This window comes from Chaetura pelagica, unplaced genomic scaffold (assembly GCF_000747805.2).
Source record: "Chaetura pelagica isolate M959 unplaced genomic scaffold, ChaPel_1.0 scaffold138, whole genome shotgun sequence".
Taxonomy (NCBI): domain Eukaryota; kingdom Metazoa; phylum Chordata; class Aves; order Apodiformes; family Apodidae; genus Chaetura; species Chaetura pelagica.
In genome coordinates this window covers 1,954,844-1,970,772 of record NW_009954215.1, presented here as the reverse complement: position 1 = coordinate 1,970,772, position 15,929 = coordinate 1,954,844, and the positions used below count along the sequence as shown (strand labels likewise).

Here is a 15,929-nt window from a genome sequence, read left to right as displayed (position 1 = left end):
CCGAGACGGTTTTATAATCAAAGCTTCAGCCTCTTCTGTCATATCACCATTTGAGTTGCTTGATTTTTGCTTTGGGGGCGAGTATAAAATGTTTAATGGTTGCCTGAAAAAATAATAGGTATACAATGTAGCCTTAATCAAGCATAAAGCCAACTGGAAAAATGCACAGGATACAAATGAGATCTTTATAAGCTGCTTATTGCCCTTAATAGTTTAACTGTGTTTTACTGTCAATCAAACATATTTTTAATCATACAGCCATGGCTAAAGGAACTGGCAATTCTAGAATCCAGTATGTTGAAGTTTCATCAAATTCAAGGCCTCACTGTACCACCAGAATGAAAGTACTGCAGTCAGATTTATGCTAGGTCATCCCCAATGAACTCAACACATTTGTTTCATACATCCGGCTCATACCAAACTACCTACTTCTGAGGCCAAGCAGTATGTAAAAATACATTTCATAAGCAGGCAGGCAGCTTTCCTTCAATGAAAAGGTCCTTCTATTTCCTGCAGTAAAGGATGATGAAAGCAGGATGGGAACTGCAGGCATGCAGTCTTTCTAATTTTAGTCATCTAGCTTAGATGCCCAGGCTCCCTATCCTTTCCTTTCAAAGGAAAGAAATAGACTTCTCACGTTTACACCCTGAACCGCCCCTCCTGAGGCTTCACTAACTATAGAGGGAGCCCAAGTTCCTAAATTATGTGGCTGAAGTTTGACTGTGTGAAAACATTCCCTCCCCAGTAAAAAACTACACATCAAAAGTAACAAGAAGCTCATCATAAAGAGAGCACACAACACCCTACTTGCTTCCTGTTCTTATGGACTTCAGGACAAATGCAGAGCTGCCACTTGGGCCTTAGAAAAGCAGGCGTGGTAACAGATGACAAACACCTCTAAGTAGAGGCTAAGTAACTTGAGCTTTCGAACCTCCACATCTTGGTAGAACTGCCAGCCAGGATAACTGAACTTACCTCTTGGTCTTTGCCCACTCTTTCGCCCAGTTTCTAGCCAAACTTGGCACTACCTCCTCTGATTTGTCCTCTTTATTTAATGACCACAAATCCTTGGCTTCCAAAGGTCTCCGATAACCCTGAACCATCAACCTGTATTAGAAAGAAACAGCACTTAATATTTAAGAACACTACAGATACATATATGTACATGTATGTGCCATAATGCAGTGGTCCTTACATCCAGTCCCAAACGGAGCCATCTCTTCTCAACAACATAGCACAGGGTTAGCACCTGTAGCCAACACAGGCCTACTTGCTAAATCATAAATCCTCCTGTCTTTACTGTGAGAATTAGACATCAAAGCATCTAAGGAGCTAGGATATGCCACTGAATTCACATTTCAGGGAAAATAAAAGAAAGGATGATCTCATTTGAAAATCAGCCAGGCAATTAATATTCTCATGCCTACCAAGTTTCAAAATCTTTATTAGCCTTTAATTTTACAAAGCAATTCCTTTCATCTAGCTTTGTGTTAGAACTCTGGCCAAGTACCAACCACAACTATACACCAATCTTATTCTACATGTTTCTGTCTTTTAACTTATAAGAACATGTATTTTGATCAAATCATACAGCATACCTGAAGGTAAGTTAATGAAAAAAAATAAACTATTGCAAAAAAAGAGCTAACAGCTTTGAATGTCTCAGTTCTGAATACAGAAGATAATTTCTACCTTTTGTATTTCCTAAATAAATTTTGGTTTATATTCCTTCAGCAAACCTACTAAATATATACTGGCAACATTTAAAAATACTAAGACCTTACAAACAAAGTAAAAAATATTAATCAAATTTGCAAAAATAATAAATTAAACCTGTCTTCAAAACAGCCAACCAAAACAACTACAATTATTATTGCATTATTATTATTAATTTCACTGAAAGCAGGATCTGAAATGTCATCGAACTTTAACTGGTGCTTTATGCATCATCTTGATCTTACCCAGTGATCCACCAGAATGTGATTCTGGAGAGAAAAGAAGCACTGAACTCTGGACACGGATTCTAAAGGCGAGAAAAACAAATCAATCCACATGCAAAGTGACTGATATGGGGCCAAAAGAAACAAACCAAGAAGAAAAGATGTTGTTGAAATTCCTTTTGTTTATAGTATTTTTTTCACATTACTAAACTTGTCATTTATCCTGTGGAGAGCTTGTTCAGGCAACACAAGCACAGCTCTAGGGCTGTCAGCAGACTAGACCACTAGGACACAGGAATAGCAGTATTCCATATCAATAATGCCAACAAACAGTTGAAGGAATTTTTTAAGACAGTGCAGGCCAGACAAACTCAAGATGTCATGATCAGTGCCCACCTTTATCAGTGCAAGGTATGCTACCATATGAGAGACTAAATATGTTGAGTAGAATTACTCATAAATTAAGAATTCAGTTCTACTGTTCTAGCAGTCAAGTGCTGTGATACCATCAAAACACATGCACAAATGAAAAAAAAAAGTGAACTCCATAGAAGCATCCCAAAACAGCCTCTAAAATCCTCCATCTCATTCATCAGCAAGATGGGAAACATAAGAATCCCTGAAGGTATGCAGCTAGTTCCTGTTCTTCACCCAGTGCAATGGCTAGTGGCTTCCACTGCTCCTCAGGTCAGTGTCCTCTCCTAATGTGGCTGGATTAATATAGCAGAAGGAAGGCTGCGAGAAATTTAAAGACACTAAAGGTGATTTACTTGCATAATTTCAGTGCAAATTTCTATCTTGCCTCTATCACTGCTCTGAACAGCATCTAAAGAATGCCAAAACCAGCCACTCCTTTGGGACACAAACCACTAGGTTTTTATCAACTATAATTGGAGCAACTCAGGTATTTCCACCTACAAGAGTCACCAAACATCATTAAAGCAGTTAAAACAGCCAGAGGCAAGTGTTTCCAATATTTGCATTTCTCAACTCTGTATAGCCTGGCTTCTCCACTAAGCCATAATGAAGTGTGTTGCAACCAAGCTACATGAAACAGACTCCTGCATTTCCTCTTCTTCACACAACTTTTTTTGCAGCTTTGTAGGGAACAAGAGCAGGTATGAGACAGGGGCTTTTTTTGAGAGGGGATAAAATCTCCATGTTTCCAAATTATTAAAACTCTTCCAAAAAAAGAATTGCAGGAAAATCCAATACCATCACTTAATGAATAAATAAAAGATTTTGAAGAGGGGGGTACTTTCAGCTTTTAGTGACATCAGCATCCCTGACAGGCAGATTTCAGCAAATACAGGGAATACTTTCAACTTTAAAAAAAATTAAAACCTTCTGAACTTTACATAAAATGCAGTACTAATTTTTTCCTTTACACTTTTTTAAATCTACTTGGAAGTGCAAACTGCAAATTCAAGAGTCCACTAGATCTTGTACCACCAAAAACTGGACTTTGTTTGCATAAAGCAAACATTTAAAATATTAAAACATATTAGATTACTGTTAAAATAATACTATTTTTATATAATTAAGTGGTTATCACACAAATACCTACTAATCCTACTGACATTCATGCAAGACAGAATGAAGATAAGTTGTAAAAATTCTGCACTTACATAATGTAAATAAAGCAAAAACAGGAGACAACACACATTGTTAAGCTTCCATATGTATCAGCATCTACACCTTAGAAATTTCACTGTAGTGTTTTCAGCTTAAGTAAACGTTAAGATTTTACTCCTGACTTAGAAACATTCCTGGTTTGGAAATGCTTGGCAAAAGGGAATAGAGCAGAAATTAAGACTGCCTACCATGACTTGCTTTGTCCTTTTCCCTATCATAACATTCAACAAACACACTACTCATGAGTGAAGGGTGCCCTGTTTCCCAGAGGCATTCCTAGAAATGCTGAGACACAAAACCAAATAACTGTGGTCTCAAAGCACCTTGTAATTATTGTAACCATGATCAAAGTAGAAAAGAAAGTTTCCATAAATCCACAGTATCCTATCAAATACATTTTATCCCTGACAAAGATGAAAAGAACACAAAGGTTAAGAGGATCCTAAAACCCAGCAATGTACACTTCCTTCCAGGAAAATACATGCAGTGTCTGCTCAGTAGCAATGCAGAGCACCACTGGCACACTGGATACCCACGGAGAAGGTAACTGTGGAATTCACTAAGTGTGACTGCCCATGAACCTTTCCCACAGTTAAGGCAAGATTTATTTCCCTGCTCACACAATTCACACCTTCGCTCATCAGTGTTAAATGACATCCATCAAACCAGAGTTAAGCCTCGTAGAAAATATAGAATGGAGGTTTCTAAACTTGGCACAGCCAAACTCCAGGCAGTGGCAGGTGTCACTCCACTGTGACTCAAAGTCTAGCCCAGGGCTAAGCAAACAGTGTAATGATCCAGGATCCCTTGGGTCACTGGTATAGATTCCTCCCCACATTCACCAGGAAGGGATTACACATCCTTACGCACTACTGCCCACTGAATGGTATCAGGTGACTAGGAGGACAGCATTTCACAGCAATATTTCTCACCAATTGCCAGAAGCACTATTGAATATAAATACATATGATTTAACCTTGAGGAATGCTCTTCAGGAATGACTGAAATGGTATTCTTGCACTCTCCCTCAAAAATAGCCCACCCCGTTTTCAATGTTATAGGCTTCATCTTCTGTGTCACCAAATAAAAGAGCAGAAAGAACACTACTGCAAAAAAGACAAGATTTGAATTATTTGGCATCTGGGAGACTATGACCCTATAACTCACTGGACAGAATATTGCACGTATGACAGTCAGCACTCAGTATAAACTGAACACTTACAGGATCCTTTACTGTTTCAGAAAATAAAGGTGGTTGTTCTGGGAAACAACACAGGATGAGCTGTACAAGTAACAGGATGAAGTAGATGCCGAAGGTGCCATAACGAAATGCATCCACTTTAGCATCCTACAAAAGAAAGCAGCATTCCAATTAGAAGGCTTGAAGAATTTCTTTAGAACAAGTTACTATTAAACATAAACCAGCTCCTTACTGTAAATTCTGCAAACTACATAAATGTGACACTACCCACCCACATGCAAATTAAAGTTAATGTCTGTTTTGGTAAAGGAAAGGTAAAAAGAGGGGGAAGGAGATGCGAGATAAAATTTATTTTAAATCAATCACTGCCACAAACACACAGTAAGAAGCAACATCTGTAGAGAAGTCCTTTTTAAGACACAGTTTGTACCAACACAGCATACCCCAATTTGAAGTCAAGGTATCCTTTACAGGAGCAAGACAAATTTATTCATTATTATGCACATAGATAATAAGAATCAGAGGAGCAGAATTTAGATTACAATTTCTTGTCTTGTACTCAAATTCCAGACGCTCTTACATTGTCTTGACTGGGACTGATACATAAAGCACTAGTCACAGAAATCAAAGCATATGGAAAGACACTCACCTCCATCAGTAAAATCCCACTCCCCACAGGTAAAGAGAGAAGTTGGCTGAAAGTTCTCAAAATCCACAACATGGCATAAAGGCTTTAAGAAATAAAAGCCATATGCCACTTTCAGGCAGCTCCACAATTAATCTAATATTTGAGGCACCCTTGCTATAAAGCAGACTGACTGAAAAATATTTCACTTGCACACTTTCATTTTGTCTCAGCAGATGTGACCATCAAATCAAGTGTTTCAGGAAATCCACTGTATAATCAACAGGAAGATGACGTAAACTCCCAGAATGTATTCATATCACAGATTGTACACTTTTACACTTTTACTGTACTCAAACAGACACATCCACTTCCTGGAGCAGCTAGAAGAATTTTCTTGGCAACTGTTTATACAGTTAATAGCTCTGTGAATTTCACCAGCATTTCCAAGGAAGGGCCATTAAATCTTGCTTGTTTTGTTTTTATAACCCAAGGAATGAGGCATCTGAATGGATCATTAACTGTCTTGACTAGCATAATTAGCAAGCAACTACTCTATTAGTGCAGCATTTGGGATTATTTTCAACTGACTGAGGCTTGCAATCACTTACCGTATTTAAGGCATTTATTATTTTGGATCTAAAAATCACTGTGGCACATGCCAATGAGATGAGCCAGAAAATTGTCATTACACCTGAAGACTGGACTCCTTTCATTCTTTCATATTGTATTAAAAATGTGGCAAGCAACTGTGGACAAATAAAAATATATTCACAAACTTTAAGTTTTACAATGTGTTATACACATGCATAAAGTGTGCTTATTTAACATTGCAAAGGCAGTATCTCCAATACTGTGTAATATTCAGAGATTTTAAGTGTAATTCAAAAGTATGTTTAAATAGGAAATTCTCTGGAGCAGCAAAGATAAGAAGTGGACAAGAAAAAGGGAAAAGAGATATGTATAACATAGAAGTAAATGACCACATAAGCAAAGGCACAGTCAAAAGCTGCCAGTCTTCATTTCTTTACTTTTCTGGTTTCACATCACAAATCAACATGCAATTATAATGACACTATATCCTTCCCAAGTGTCTCCTGACTAATTCCTTTAAAAATAAAAATATTTATTGCCATATAAGCTGCAATGCCAAACAACACCAACCAAATATTACTTTATTTCTGTATTTTGTATGTTCTCAGAGTCCTTTCGAAAGCTGGTACAACTTAGTAATATCACTTGGCTACTGCAACATGAGTTTTCAATCAGCCTGACAAATGCCTGACAATTGCATTACTAAATAACTAAGGACTATTTAATAGCTCTTCCATCTGCCAGTATACTTCAGGGCTGTTGGGGTTTTTGTTGTTACTGCTATTGGGTTGTTGTCTCCTGCCCTGTTCATCTGCCCCTTGAGTATCATGTTTAATCACTATCATTCCAAGTCTGATAAATGTAAGGCAACAAACATTAAATGAATAGCAAGGCATTTTCCTTGAGGTGGAAGCTGTAGAGATACTGCTGTGAAAGTAGACAATACTTGTGTAGGTAGGTAGAAAGTTAGCTGGGTACCTAAGTCCCTCAAGTGGCATTTAAAACTTTCTCCGTATCATCAAATGTAACAAACGAAACATCCAGTAAAGCAGCAATGGCTTGTGTGCTGACACGCAATGCACTGAGCACAGCCAGGTTGGGTTTTTTCCTATTTTTTTATTAAAAGAAAGCAGACATTTCCAAGTCAGTATGTCACAGCTGAATTGAAGATTAAGTCTGGATGTACAGACTGTAGCTCAAAGAATTACAATACCAAATACTAGGAGGATGTGTGTTATTGGTTAAGCATGAACAATGGCCATAACAGAACTTACCATTGTAATACCCAATACTGTAGGTGTGACAAGAAAAATATTTTGACTTCTTTCCCAGAAAGAGTAGAAAAGGTCTGCCCAGCAGACTATCCACAATATTACACCCAAAGCCTACAATACAAAAGTGTATTTCATCCATCAGTTTGCACATATTAGGCAGCACAACATATACATGAACACCAGACACTATGTGTTAGCAGAAGGAGTCATAACCATGCAAACACCAAAAAAAAAGTAATTTGGCTTTACCTATTGGATCCCCACTAAAAGAAAAGTTTACTAATTTTTAGTATCGTATAATTCAGTGTATTATGAAGCAGAAAGCTGGTGAATCTCTCTTCTGAATAAGATTGCAGAAACAAAAACTCTCAAACACACCATGCTATTATAGTCCTTCTTAAAACTTTTCACTCCTTCTACAGGGAAAAAAAAAAGTTAAAAACATAATGTATTTATTTCACAACAGAAGTTAAATAGAACACCTGCAGCAGCTCTGGAAATCTGTGCTGTGTAACCTAAGAAGCTGACAGGATAACAAATTATTTCTGCTATTGAAATAATGGCCTCAAGATTGAGCTGCCTTAAAATAGCCTTACAAAAGATTTGCATGATTTTTGCTATGTTGGATTAAATCTCGAAAAGCCTACTGATTAAAAGGCAACACAAACCCATAAGGCTTGGAAATCAAACACATGTAGAACAAGTAAACTACAGCTGAAGTGTGCACACAGCCCAAGATTGTTGCTCAACAAAAATAGCCTACTAACATGGCTGAAAATAGATCCAAACTTCCAGATAAGTTCATAAATTCTGGGTTTAAGAACTCACGTACCGTTTTGGCTTTGTTGAGGTTTGACATTTGTATGTATCCCCTGTCATGACGACGAAGGTACAGAAAATACACTGGGAAGCAGATCCACAGGTAAATGCAAGGAATCCACATCAGGACTGTGTTCTGAAAGCATTGGGTGAAGTCTGGACTTTCTGTGTGCCATGTCAGATTCCAATCCTGGGGAGAGAAAACAGGCCAAATTAAAGAAAAAGCAAACACAGAACTTTGGTATTTAAAGAAAGAAATAGCCCCCATCTGCCTCATTCTGTACCTCTTTCTGTATATTTGTTTTTATTTGTATTAAACTGGCTCTATTCTGTGATAGATATAGTTTTATTGCACTTTTTTGTAGAAGCTTTAAACCTTCACAACATTACATTAGTGTCACTTTTATTGGTTTTCCACAGCTACCATGGCATATAACTCACTCTAATGTAATACTGGGATGTTTAACAGTACTATCAGGATCTTTAACAGTATTAATCAAAGATTTTCACATTACCATTGCAGAAAAGTAACATGACAATGCCAGCTACCTCCAATTATAACCACTGTGCCTGTATGTGTAAGTACTCAGATACACCACATTACCAAATTTGAGTGTGGAAACATTATTTGGCACACAGTAAAATGTAAATCAACATAATTCACTGTTTTCCTATTTCTCTCAATACAATTCTCAAAAACAAGATAAATCACCACTGAATTAAACCAAAACTGACACAGTAATAAATATGTGATCATCATTTCAGTTACTAGTACAAGGACTATTTACAATGAAAGGCTATTTAGTAAAATGAACTTTTGTTATCATATTTATGATTGGCTTGAGTTAGGGAAACCTCTTGCAGGAAATTTTTACCTTAAAATTACTAACTTTGCTGTAAAATTATCACAACAGACACTTCCTCTCAAGTGCTGTAGATTTCTGACTCTCCAACTGAATAACAGAGATACTGCTGCTGTAGATGGACAGCAATATTCAAAGCACAGCTCACAGCCTTCTGTTTAAAAGCCACACAGACAAAAGTAGCAGTCCAATGTCCAAAGGCTTGTTAACTGTAGTGGCATTTTCAGTTGCAAAGCATTTTTTCAGACGGTTGCACAGCTTACAACTGCACAGAACACCAGTACCACCACTGGGACATAAAGGCAGTCAGTAATCCTTCTTGTCTATGGAAGTCTGAGCTGGTCACAGAAGTAAGTGCGATTATCCTCATTTTATAGATGAGGAAACAGAACCAAAAGGAGCTGTAGTGCCTGCCCCCTCTATTCCAACATCAAAGCTGGAAACAGATCCCACTGCTCAGAATCATCACACTCTGATCTTTATTTGTCCCCAAGTTCCACTGATTAAACAGTTTCAAACAACTACAAAGAGAGGAAAATAGATCTAAACAGAAGCTTTAATTTGCAAAAATTTCAACTTGAGGCTAATGAGACATCATTGTATCGTAGAGCAGATCTCCCCTTAAATTCCACCACCCCCTTTAAAGATATTTTGTTGGTTTAAAAAAAAAACAAACCACCTTCTTTTAAAAATATATGCACAAAAAAAATTTTCTTCCCCACCTTCCTCTCAATTTCTGTCAGAATCTAAGACTTCTTTAAACTCAGATACAACAGACAGCATGCACAGGACATAGAGCTGTTATTTTTCTCCTCCAATTTCACAGCATTCTAAAAATTCTTCTAATTTCATATAATTTTTAGCTTGACAGGTCCTTAAAAAAAATTATCTCGTACTTAATACAGCCAACTCTGAGAAATTAACACTGGTAGAGCACAAAAATGCCCAATTATGTTTTAGTGTATCGGCACAGGGGTCATGTAAGTTTGTGACAAGACAGTGGCTGCAAGACACTGTGGGCAAGCCACATGCTTATTAAGTTCCCTGGCTGCATAACCTCATCAGAAATTTCAGCTGAGTCATCCTTACATTTAGCCACCACACAAATGTTTTGGGCTTTCTAAGTCCCAGCTGCTCCACCCCAGCACAAGAGCCAAGTGAAAGTCTCATGACTCTGCAGAACAGAGTCACATTCACACATTACAATTCACATATTAAGACAGTTAATATGATTACACTAGTAAACTAACAGGATGTAATAAACTTTGCAACAAACAAACAAGAGCATTGAAATACTGTACTGAGTAAATATTCTGAGATCTACATAATGCTTAAGAAAGCCACTATCTCCTTTTTTCAGTGTTTTTAAATGTTTGCTGTAAAATTAATCAGGCACTTACCAGAAAGGACAGAGCAGGTAATGCACATGTCACTGCCACGTGGCTAAATAAAACTAAGAACTGCCATATGCGTGACCGCTATGCATATTGGCTGGAGGATATGCAAACTTTCATTTGAATTTCAAATTTGCAAGTTATCTGGAGGTGTTGGTGCATGCAAGGCAAGAGGGTAAAATGCAATGGTAATTCAGAATATCACAAAGTCAGGAAAACTGGGCAGTTCGGGGTAAAATTAATGTTAGAATTTAACAGTTACAGGAACATCAGTGTACCTTACATTTTTCCTGGATTTGATGCAGAGGCTGTGGATATCAAACAGGAGTTTGCTTAGCATATTTTTTCCTGCCAATTCCCTAGGTGAAATTCTCTCAGGCTATGTCTACACAAGGCAGTAGCATAGACAGGAATGGAGCTGCAGATCAAATACTTGCTACTGAGTACCTGATGTCCACACAAAATGCCTTTCACTCAGGTTCACACAAAATGAGGTGCAGGCTCCCCTGCAGACTGTCCATCAGCCACTGGAGCACATTTCCCAGTTAGCACCTGTCCACAAGGTGCTTGGACCACTCCTGAGTGAACCATCACATAGGAGAGGGGACTGTCAGGAGATCACAGTGATAGGCTCCCTCCCAGTCTGAACCGGTATGTTAATGTCCTCCCTGGGTAAAGTCAAGAGGAACAAATTCCATTACAAAAGACAGGCATACCCTAAGTTCTGCAAGGAGGATATTACAGCTTTATGAGATTGAGTTGCAGCTGGAAAACATGTCACATTCAACATGAAACCAAGAAATACTCATATGCAAATCACAATGTTCAGTTACACAAGTCTAACTAGTTCTGCCAGTTTAACATACATGCTTCTGCTTTGCTTCATATAGACCTAGTTTCAGAGTTCCTTTTCTTCTAGCACAAATCAAAATTCTGTCTGGCTCAATGCAGAAACACCCACTGAAGCAGATCTTTATATTTCACATATATTAACTAGCAAATTTAAGACATTTTTTCTGTGTCAAGTTTTAGAAACACTATTTTAACAAGTTTTATTAAAGCATTAAATTGCCCCTTTTTCACATCTTAAAGATTAGTAACAATCTTCACTCTGACTGATCAACTAATCCTTCTATTTTGCAAGAGCACATCAAACAACAGAGAACCTGTATTCTCTGGCCATGAAGGAAGAAGAGGAAAATGGGGTTAGGTCTGCAGGTATCTGAATGTATAATCTGGAAACAGTCTTTAATTTAAGCTATGGCTGCAGGAACACACAGGAAAAGAATCAGCATGATCTTTGTTCCTTAGTAGATGTTGGGAGAGATCTGCTGTTGGCTTAGTTTTAGTCCAGTCCAGAGGAACCACATGTCAGATGTTAAATAGGTTCAGGTGAGGTTTTTTTTGTTTCCTTTTAAAATCCCTAGACAATTTTTAAGTTTCCCAGAATAGCAAATGGGTATTTTTAAACCTGTCTAACCTATTTCTCAGTTTTAATTTCCAGCACCAGCACTGTGGCTGAAAAAAAATACCTGCCCACAGTTTCTGTGCCCAATAGCACATTTTCTCATATGGCACAAAAAGGCTTCCTATCACATTTTAAGTGAAACCCTCTAACTCCAAGAAGGGTACAAGAATAGCTTGGCATTCCCCTGAATCACATGGATCTATTCACAGGTGAACTACTTATTTAACAGTGTATAAATCCTAGGAAAATAAAGAACTACACTACTTCCTGTCTAAAATGTCAGGAACAGGCAAGATAATAACATTGGCAGCAGGATGAAGGCAAAGTTACAACACAAAAGATCGGTTATTCTGCCTCTGCTGGGGGAAGCTGCATGCCTCCACTGAACCTAATCTAAGGAATACCAGCATTTGACACTGGACGGGACCTTGTGGCTGGCTGCCTCTCTACTGGCAGCCAGGCAAGGTTTTCAAGTGAGCAGCCAGCAGCCGCCTGTTCTCACATCAATAATCCTACTTGACCCAAAGCACATTTTAAAATTCTCACTAGCAGAAACACAGAGGCCAAAATCGCTCAGTTTCATGCCTGCTGTGCACAAGTGTGCCAGAGATGCAGGCTGCCAACCACACTGTTAAATTCACCTGCACTGTTAAATTCACTAAATTAATTCAGCTGTAACTGAAAAATTACTTAAACATGACCACACACCTACGTAAAAAATGAAATTACAAAACTACACTGGAATCTTAGTATCACAGTCGACATTTAATCTTTCAAATGGAATTTGACATTGAAGTTGGTGTTTACCCACTACTTCAGTATCACCCACAGAACCTCCTTCTTTCTAACAGCAAGATATGGCTTCTTAGTCTTATTTTCCTAACAATAAAAAACATTTTTCATTTAACACAATGCTTGCTTTTAGTAGAATGCAAGTAATTAGCTCACTCAGGCACTTAGACTGTAATTGCAGCTGAAAATTTTCATTATAATAGTATCATTGCTTTCCCACTGAAATAGGAAGTCTCATAATCTGGCAGCTCTAGATATCATATTAAAAAGTTCCCCCATGTAGCACCTATAAACCCATGAGATGTCTCAATCAGTCTCCCTCAGATGCCACGAGGTCTTTAGCCTGCACTATCTAGAACTGCAAATTTCCTGTCTGCCTCTCACAAGATGGGAGATTGACCTGATCTGGCTGAGCCTACAGCCTCAGAACAGCAACAAGCATCAGTGGACAACTGGGGCAAGGCAGGGTGGGCAGGGGGTGCAGAAAAGGAACTCTTCCTTTAAGACTGCTTTAAAGGAACTCTGACCTTGCTTTTGAAGGCCTTAATACCACCATTCTCCATCAAAAAACCCAGTAAAAACAGTGACACTGTTGACCACACTGAGAATTAAGGAAAACAATGAACTACAACATAATCCAGATTTTGCAACGGGTTAGCTGAAGGTCTGCTTTCAAGTAATGAACATGAAAGACCTCTCTGACGTTATTCAGCTTGCCAAGTAAGCTTTATTCAATTTAGCTTTATTTCAGTCTTTCTTCAAGATTTCTAATTTTCTCAAAACATTAAATACAGCATCTTTATTCTGTCATGCATATTTTGGAGTTGGATCATGAAACATGCTGAAGTTCACTGTTTCTCTAAGAGCACATTTAGAATACAATCCACAACAAGCACAATCACACGCAACCTTCACCAGCATTCCCTTCAAGATCTCATCTGAGGACAGGTGCTCATATTCACACAAAGTTCTCAGACATGTCTTCAGGCTGGCAAGCCCAATTAGATCAATAGGTTTCTGCCTTTTTGTTCTTCTAATGCCACAAAGGTGAAATGAGAAACATTAACAGTAATTACCAAATTGGGATGCAAGAATCAGATCTCCAGCTCTCTTGGAGATCACATTTGTCCATACAGTTCTGGATTTCTTTTGGGTTTTTGGTTTGGGGTTTTTTTGTCACTACAGAACTAAACCTACCATGCAATTGCGGATCATCTCTTCTTACTTGATGCTAGAATCTTGGGGGGAGGACAGAGGAGAGTTGTTCACCAAACATTCCTCCTCATAAAACCATGAATGGAATAAAACTGCTGCTATAAAATGTGAAGTTTATTGGCTAAAATGTTAGCAGTAGTCAGGAAAGCAAGGAACAGACAGTATCTTAGCAGAAGTTTGAATACATGTCCCCAGTTAAGATTTTTATGTCTGTCTTCTGCCTGAACAAAAAGGCCTAAATAATTCACAAGCAAGCCTTCTATCCTAGCCTCCCAAAATATCATGTTCAGATCCAGACTGCAGATGGGGGAAGACACCGTGCCCCTTCTTTTGTTTCTAAGTAATCCTGAAATCTAAGCTTTATTCTTGTAGTCTCTTAACATTGTCACAACATAAGATTGCCAGAGCAAGAGGGGGGATGTTAAAAATAAAGAAAAAAAATCATAAACACGGATGCTGAAAACTTTAAATAATTTCTATGAAGAAGATGTAGGGGCAAAAAGTATCAATTTTCCAGCAACAGGGAAATACCATCAATTTCTCAATGTTTTCTATTAGAAATGTTTTTAGCAAGACTAAGCCCTCAACACTAATGACTTACATAATGCAGATCTGACTTGTTAACACTGACAAGAAAAAGCCTCTATCTTCCAGTATCTGGTTCTGAACTTAAACCAGGTGTTGACACCTGTTTGTCCAAAACCCAAACATCAGTATTTCCTAATGTTTACAGAGAGCTGAAATCCTTTGTTATAGACATCACCGCACCAGCTGAAACTGTGTTAAATTACAAGAAAAAGGTGTGGTTTGCCTTTGTTTCCTTTTAACCTAAGGTAAGAAGCTGACAGTAAAAAGCTGCAAGAGAAAGGAGCACCTGCAGCTGAGGAATTTACAAGAGGTGATCTTTGTAATCCAATAAGTTAAAAGCCACTGAATAACGGCTATTTTTTGTGTCAGGGAAACACATGACCGATTACACCAGCATTTGTAAAATTAAATTTAGCCTTTTTCTACATATGTAGCATTTCCATACCTGCTACATCTCCAAGTACCATGAAACAATATTTGGCCACATGACAAAAAAATATTTACCATTCACAGTTTCAGAAACAAAAAGATGTTTTCTGCCCTTCTATAAAACTTATTTTTTCATTTAAATCACTGTTACTTAAAATGATACAGGAAAAAGACTCCTGTTCTCCTCTCCTTTTTGCACCAAAACCAGGACTTTTGCTTAATAATGCAACAGTCTGTATTTCGACTTCAAATCACTGTGAGAAGCTTGAACATACCTGGGTAATAATCCTACCAAGGGACAAAGACAACAGCTTAAATTGTGATAAACTGTATCCGAAGCTACCACAAATGCAAAGAGTGAGAAAACAGCAATGTACGGAATTCTGACTCTATTAAAAGTAAGCAAAAGGTCAGTACCCGGCAGCAGGCTTTTTAGAGATGTGACCCAGAATGACTTCAGTGCAACCCCAGCTAACCTTCACTTATTCCCAGTATAGCACAGCACTTCAATGTAAACTGCATTGTAATTGCATGGAGCAACATCACAAGCTGCTCAGTTTGCTGGGTTTTCTCCCCTCTTTTAACTATCTCACCAACCTTGAACTGAGAGCTGTAAAACGACAGGTTATCTGTTAAAAAAATACCCATCAACAACAGACTATCAGGCTTCATTGTCCTGTCTTTCCCCTAAACTGATCTCTTCTGGAGTAAGAAGAGGCAAGTCTGATTTCCAACACAAGTTTAATTTCTATGCAAATTTAGACCCTTGTTCACGTGACCAGAAGAAATATCTCACAGGTTTAAACAAGAGAAAGCTGACAGATAAGTCTCTAGTTTTCATATACTAAAAAGCTAATGACAACCAAGCCATAAGAATCAGGCAATCAGCTGTTAATTATAATAAAGGCACTGTCTTATGTAAAGGTTTTTCTGTTTAGCAGTCTGCTGCTGCTTGTCTGTTCCAAATGTTGTCCACGTATGACCTTCCTGCGTCAGCAAATATAAGTAGTTTTCTGACCTGCATACTCTTAAGCTTTTAATATCTAGCTGGTCACAAATGCATTAATAAACTTGGTCCCTTTACAACTAGGG

The 15,929-nt window shown here is 38.0% G+C and overlaps 1 protein-coding gene across 1 annotated transcript in view; it reads right to left on the bottom strand.

The window, feature by feature from the left end:
* ABCC1 (ATP-binding cassette, sub-family C (CFTR/MRP), member 1) overlaps window positions 1-15,929 on the bottom strand; it is a 47,508-nt gene that overhangs the window by 27,747 nt on the left and 3,832 nt on the right. Inside the window, 10 exon segments of the mRNA XM_010003293.1 lie at window positions 3-103; window positions 976-1,107; window positions 1,962-2,023; window positions 4,798-4,923; window positions 6,013-6,150; window positions 7,270-7,380; window positions 8,102-8,278; window positions 8,964-8,992; window positions 8,995-9,048; window positions 9,051-9,105. Of these exon segments, the coding sequence (XP_010001595.1) occupies window positions 3-103; window positions 976-1,107; window positions 1,962-2,023; window positions 4,798-4,923; window positions 6,013-6,150; window positions 7,270-7,380; window positions 8,102-8,278; window positions 8,964-8,992; window positions 8,995-9,048; window positions 9,051-9,105 (985 nt within the window).